At 38.1% G+C, this 6,918-nt stretch overlaps 1 protein-coding gene across 2 annotated transcripts in view; it reads right to left on the minus strand.

Moving 5' to 3' along the window:
• LOC106872176 (actin-interacting protein 1) overlaps window positions 1-1,687 on the minus strand; it is a 51,619-nt gene extending 49,932 nt beyond the window's left edge. For both annotated transcript variants that reach the window (XM_089339830.1, XM_052975649.2), the window contains exon 1: window positions 1,531-1,687. In XM_089339830.1, coding sequence (XP_089195956.1) covers window positions 1,531-1,546 — 16 coding nt within the window. In that variant the 5' untranslated portion in view covers window positions 1,547-1,687. The remainder of the gene's footprint in view (window positions 1-1,530) is intronic.
• Window positions 1,688-6,918: the final 5,231 nt, after the last annotated feature.

Below are 6,918 nucleotides of genomic sequence, written 5' to 3' on the forward strand. Positions count from 1 at the left end.
ATCAAACAACCAGCCCCAATTAAACAGACACCCCAAGTACCAAATAGCATCCTACGTGACCCACCCCTTTTAATAAAATTAAGGTTAGGATACAATTAAACGTACGTACATACATAGCTTTTTCTTTCACTTGTTTCAGTTATAAGATAACGGCTAAACTGGTGCTCCGCCTTGAAGAATTTTAATCGAACGAATCGACACAAGAAGTACATTTTTAAAGTCTGATACTTATTCTGTCGATCAGTTTTGCCAAACTGTTAGATTACGGGGACGGAAACACACCAACACCGATTGTCAAGCGGTGGTGGGGGACAAACATCGACACAAAGACACCCACAGCCCCACGACGGGCTTCTTTCAGTTTCCCTCTATCAAATCCACTCGCAAAGCTTTGGGCAGCCTAGGGCTACAGTAGAAGACATATATATTACTAAAAATTAAGAGTTAATTGTAAATTATATATGCTTCCGTTAAATTTTTAATCCTGTTATTTTAGGAAAGTCGCAACACGGGAGATGAAAACTGATCTAAAATATTATCAAAAGCCATTATCTAGCCATCACCATCACATCTTATTTTCAGACAATACATTCAGAACTATTATTCAAATTGCATCCTACTTTTCTATTAGGTCGTTCACCTGATATGAAAGGAGTTTGGTTGTTCTTTCAGAAAGGTCAACTGACCGCTTACAGGCTCCTGACTTCTTTAATAATTGAAAGGGAGCGGCGAAGGACAGGCAATAACAGAGCAATTTTTTCCCAATATAGAAATGTGCGTTTGTGTGAGTATATGATAATATGACATATCTTACAAAAAGGTGCCCCACCCCCGAATTTGCTACCTTACAATTTTCTGAAATCTTTTTTTTTTTTTTTTTTTTTTTTTAAGGAACTTTGCAGAAATACGTAATCGAAGGAACAAATTATAATAATGTTGATGGAAATGATAAAATAAATTTTACTTCAGACAATCTTCCTTTTTTTTTTCCCCCTCTCACATTTTTTTACCAACAATTTCCCGCACTTTCTACTTTTTCAGATTTCTATGCCTAAGACATCGACATTACATAATCAACCTCTTGGAAAACGTAGATCTGCAAAATTTCATTTTAAAAAAGGCACTTTCGGGAAAGTTATGCGAAAACAACGAGGCGGGGCATTAAAGTGTAGTTATATCTTAGCACTTAATGTATTTACGGTGTTTAATTTAGTAATAGCTGTGGGCATGGGGAAAAGTAATTGAATCTAATAATACATGGAAAGTTCAACGACTGTGAAGAAGAAATGGATGATGTTGGAAGCCGGAATAAAAGAAGAACGAAAGTAGAAAGTTGGAAATCTCTTTAAAGAGATTTTTAAATCACGAGTAAAAAGAGGAGGCGGAGAGAAGAACAAGATTTCTGAAGTGGTTCAGATTTACATTTTATATAACAATGGCTAGATTACAGATACATAAGGCAGATGTTGGACAGACATTACTGTGGTTGTAAACAGAAACCCAAGACAAAAGAAATTGCAGCCAACTTACTGAGTGTGTAAGACATCGCCGCTGATTGCTGTGCAGACAAATGGGGGAGATATTTCCGTCAACGCCCGCTTATTCCCGGAACTGCTTTCGGTTTCCTAGACATACATTAGAAATAAATGCATCATATGTGTGTATATATGTATATAACTATATAATATATATAAATATTTATTTATATGGTTGTATAAATTCATTTATTTGTGTATGTTTGTGTGTGTGTGTGTGCGTGCGTGCGTGTGTATATATGATGGGGGTGCAACATTTCCGTTAGTTGTCGGCAAATTCCGCAAGCCACACCTGCTGCAAACAAAAAGGCCGGCTTTACAACGATATATGATTTATTTCTATGAAAGCACATTACGGATATAAAATTTGTTGACATTCTGGCGAATAAAGGATGTGAACTGTTTTAAACATTTGGAAATTTTCATGTCGTATGTATGTCTGTTGTCATTATTCAGTTTATTTCAATATTTTTTGCCAATAGAGAAAGAACCGGTTTCTAACCTAGATCCAAGGCTCCTTCATTGGCATTTCAACATCAACAGCAGGGTATTTTTGTATGTATGTATGTGCAGATTTGTATGTTTTATGTCTGTATTCTTATGCATATAGTTGCATATCTAGACATACTTATATATATATATTTAAATGAGAAACTTCTGGAAAGTTTTACAAATTTTTACAGTTCCAGTGATGGATTGGATCTGTAGTCTTCAAATTAGCTTTTTCCTTTCTGGTTTTGAGAAGCCTAATTTCTCAAGATTGGCATTTAGGCAGTGTGTTATATATCCAAGGGCCCAATAATTACAGGTATAAACCTGAACTTGTAATCTGGATAGAGTAACTGTAGATTGCTCAATAGTTCAGCGTAAGTATTCGCTTTTTCACTGATCTTCAGCTTTATGTTAACATCCACTGGGCAGCTAATTTCCAGAACTGTACACAGTTTCTCTTCTCTATCCCAAATCATTATATCAGGCCTGTTGTGCTTACATTTTATTGAGGTCTTCACTGGGACATTCCACTAGTATTCCTTTTTATTATGAGTGGCTATGGCTTCTACCATATTGTGAGTTCTTATTTCTTTGTCTATCTTAGCTACAACATCATGTCTCATCGGTAGATAATACCGTGATGACATTTTTGGACAACTGCCTCTGATGTGGGTGATATCTTCAGTGTGAACTCCACAAAGTCTGCATTGGTTGTCATATTTCACGGCTTTTCCTGCATCTCTGTCCCTTTTGTGCATCAGGTACTTGGTTGATATTTCCTGTTCCTGGATTGCAAACGCATACTCTTCAAAGTGGGAGGTAGTAATCCAGCTATTGGTCCATGATAGACTGCTTTGATGATCAATGTTACTATCATCATGGAGCTTTCTACTAACATATCCATGCATAGTCTTCTGCTCATATAGGTTCCTCCTTTCATCTGATGATATGATGCGGTAGAGTTGTGTGGCTTCTTTGGGCATGTATTCTAGGTTATCAGACAAAGAATGTTGCTCAAAGAGCTGCCTTCCAAGTCTTATGATATTATCAGCCCCATGTGTGCAAGATTGGTGGTTAAAAGATATTGCCAAAGGGATATGATGCCTCTGCCATCCAATCAAGCAGCCCAAATGTTGGTATGAGTACTGGCACTGCAGACACATTGTGGGCCACTGTTTTATTGAATGCAGAGATTTCTGAGGTCCAAAATTTCTTTATTCGGCTGTAATATTCTTTAGTGACATGTGTTTTGTTACAGGTGCCATTGTAAAATATATTTTCATCCACCCCTAGATACCTGTAACATTTCTCGTCAGATACAGGGGAAACAGTCAAATCATTGATGGAGATGTTACTAGTCTGGTTTATAGTTTCCCCCCTTTACACAATCATATCGCAACATTTATCCTGACCAAACTCCTACATCCTTTCAGAATGTTGTAACTAGGTCAAGGCTCTTTTTCATCTCATGCATATTCTTTGCATAAAGTTTTAAGTCATCCACAAAGAAACAGTATGTGATTTTGGTATTTCTGTTTCCTTGTGAACCAGCGAGATACCCTTCAGACTTCCTTAACACAAATGACAAGGGCTTTACAGAAAGTATAAACAACATCACAGAGAGGCTATCTCTTTGGAATATGCCTTTGTGATACTGTATTCTATCAATGATAATACAGTCACTCTTTGTATTTAATTTCAAGATGGTGCCCCATGATAAAGTCAGGTCAGCTATAGTTTTGACTATTCTCACTGGAACTTTAGCAAATTGAAGGGCTCCTTGCATCCATGAGTGTGGAACAGAGTCAAAGGCTTTCTTGTAGTCCAGCCACATTGAAACTAGGTTCCTCCTATACTCTTGCAACTCTGACATCACAGTTTTGTTGATTAACAATTGCTCAGCACATCCCCAGACTCCCTTCTTCCCAGCTGCTTGTTCTGTTGTGATAATGTTATTGGTTTCATAATGGTTTTGGAGGAAGAAGTTTAAATATGCTGTACAAATCTTATACATTAAGTTCTGGCACACAATTGGCTGGTAGTTTTTTTGCCGTGTGGGTGGTTCTGCATTTGGGGATCAATTTTGTCTCTGCCAGAGCTAACTAGTGTGGTATGCTACTGTTCCCAATGAGAGCTGAGCTTGCTAGTTCAAATAGATAAGATATGGTCAGTAGAATGGTAGCTTCTTGTACCAATATCCAACAATCAAGTCTCTACCAGGTGCTTTTCCATCCGGGAGTTTCTGGATCGCAGTTGTATGTATGTATGAGACTGTGATGGTGTCCAGCATGCTAGAAGACCACTGGGAGTGACGTACCCCTTCAGCTTCTGTTGAAACATGTCTCTAGGAGAAGGTTACTCTGATATAAAACCAGATATGCAGGGAATGCTATTGGACATTTTGGGGATCTTTGGTTTGTGCCAAAAATCATGGCGCTCCCACATCCCTGAACCTGCGATTCATATTGGCACCAAACATCTCGCTCTGGTTTGTCTCTGGATAATGTCAATAAAGTGGAGAGGGTCTATGAGGTGTTGTGCAAGCCTTATTGGATCTAAAACTCTGCACAGACATTGCTGGCCTCTGCTTAATATGTGCTGCTTCCCACCCCCATATATATTTATTTTATTTTCAGTATATGTATCTTAATTTTTAATATATATTTTCATTCTTTTATTCTTTTATTTGTTTCAGTCAACTGACTGCAGCCATGCTGGAGCACTACCTTTAGTCGAACAAATCGACCCCAGGACTGATTCTTTGTAAGTCTAGTACTCAATCTATTGGTCTCTTTTACCGAACTGCTAAGTTACGGGGACGTAAATGCACCAACATCAATAGATGAGGTAATGACATCAATAAGTAAATTGAATCTTGGTAGGGCACCTGTAAGGGATGGAATTTATGCTGAGGTTTTGCGATTTGGTGGTGATTACATCATACAGTCCCTTCATGAACTTATTACTGCAGTCTGGAGGGATGGTGCAATGCTTAAGGACTGGAAGGATGCAATTATTCTTCCTTTCTATAAAGGAAAAGGGGTATTGCTCTACTATCAGCTGCTGGCAAGGTTCTGGCAAATATTCTTACCCACCTTAATGGGTGTCTCATAAATGATGTCCTATCTGAATCTCAACGTGGCTTCTGATCTGGTAGAGGGACAATGAATATGATTTTCACAGCAAGACTGATGCAGGAGAAGTGCTATGAGCAGAATATGGATCTTGTCCAGATATTCATTTATGTTTAACCAAGGCCTTTGATACCGTGAATAGGGTATAAGTTAGTGCTAGGGTGCACAATGTTCTTAAGGTCAGCAATGATCTTCCTTGGTCAATAGTGGATGGCCATCATGTATGTATGTATGTATTTTTTTTTCATCATGTTGACCCGTATCCCTACACATTTTTTCTCTCTCTGTTTTTTTTCTTCTTTTTCTTTCTCTCTCCATTTTTTTGCCTTTCAATCCTTTCTGTCGAAGAGCATAGGCTCGAAACATCAAAGGCTTTCCCATTCTTCCCAAGTGTCAAAACTAATACACCTCGTTGTTCCCTCACTTGTCTTTGTCTTTTGTTTTCTGTAAATTGGAACTGTTGTTTTTACTTGTTTTAGTCATTTGACTGCAGTCACACACACACACACACACACACACACACTCACACACACACACACACACACACACACACGTCTTTTATCTTGTATCTTTAACTTGTTTCAGTCATTAGACTGTGGCCATGCTGGGGCACTGCATTAAAGAGTTTTTTTTCAGTCGATCAAATCGACCCCAGGAGTTATTCTTTTTAAGCCTGGTACCTACTCCATCGGTCTGCTTTGCTGAACCATTAAGTTACGGGGATAAAAAGATACCAACACCAGTTGTCACTCAGTGGTGGGGAACAAGCACAGACACATAGACAAACGCACACATAAATGTACACACGTACATATATATATATATACATATATATATATATATATATATATATATATATATATATATATATATATATATAGGGGGAGAATTCACAAAAAAAGCAACGAAAGACAAAGACAGGTGGTGTAGACAACAAACAGATGTATTAGTATAACGCTCGGGAAATGAAAAAGTCTTTAATGTTTCGAGCCTAGGCTCTTCCACAGAAAGGAACACAGAAAGAAACAAGTAGAGAGAAAAAAGGAGAGAAATATATATATATATGTATATATATATATATATATGTGTGTGTGTGTGTGTGTGTGTGTGTGTGTGTGTGTGTGTGTGTGTGTGTGCTGTATAATATATATACAGCATGCTTCTATCATTTTCCGTCTACCAAATCCACTCAGGCGTGTATGTGTCTTTGTGTCTGTGGTTGTCCCCTACCACAGCTAAAAAAAAAAAAAGCGTTGGCGTGTTTACGTTCTCGTAACTTAGCAGTTCGGCAACAGAGAACAATAGAACAAGTACCAGACTTTACAAAAAAAATAAGTACTGGAGTCGATTCGTTCGACTAAAATTCTTTAAGGTGGTGCCCCAGCATGGCCATAGTCTAATGACTGAAACAGGTAAAAGATAAAAGATAATCGAGTATTTATTGATGCTAATGGATACTTGCCTGACATGAGGAGAAAGCGGATGGGAGTGTGTATAAGTGCGTGTCTATATGTATAATGTATAGCTCTTATGACAAATGTTTACACAGTTGGTCTTCCGTAGTATTCGAAAGCCGCCGTCTTCTCTTGAAATATACAACCGTATTTGGTCATAAGACTACCAAGACCACGTGGTTTAACTGGGAAGCAATAACTGTCATGACACTCTCAGACTGTGATCTGTGACCCAGATTAGAGGCGGCTTCCCTTGTACGAGATGGAATCTCAGCTGTGATGACGGCGGAGCCAGTGGTGCTT

The sequence above is a fragment of the Octopus bimaculoides genome, chromosome 22 (assembly GCF_046866305.1).
Source record: "Octopus bimaculoides isolate indiv1 chromosome 22, ASM4686630v1, whole genome shotgun sequence".
Lineage (NCBI taxonomy): Eukaryota > Metazoa > Mollusca > Cephalopoda > Octopoda > Octopodidae > Octopus > Octopus bimaculoides.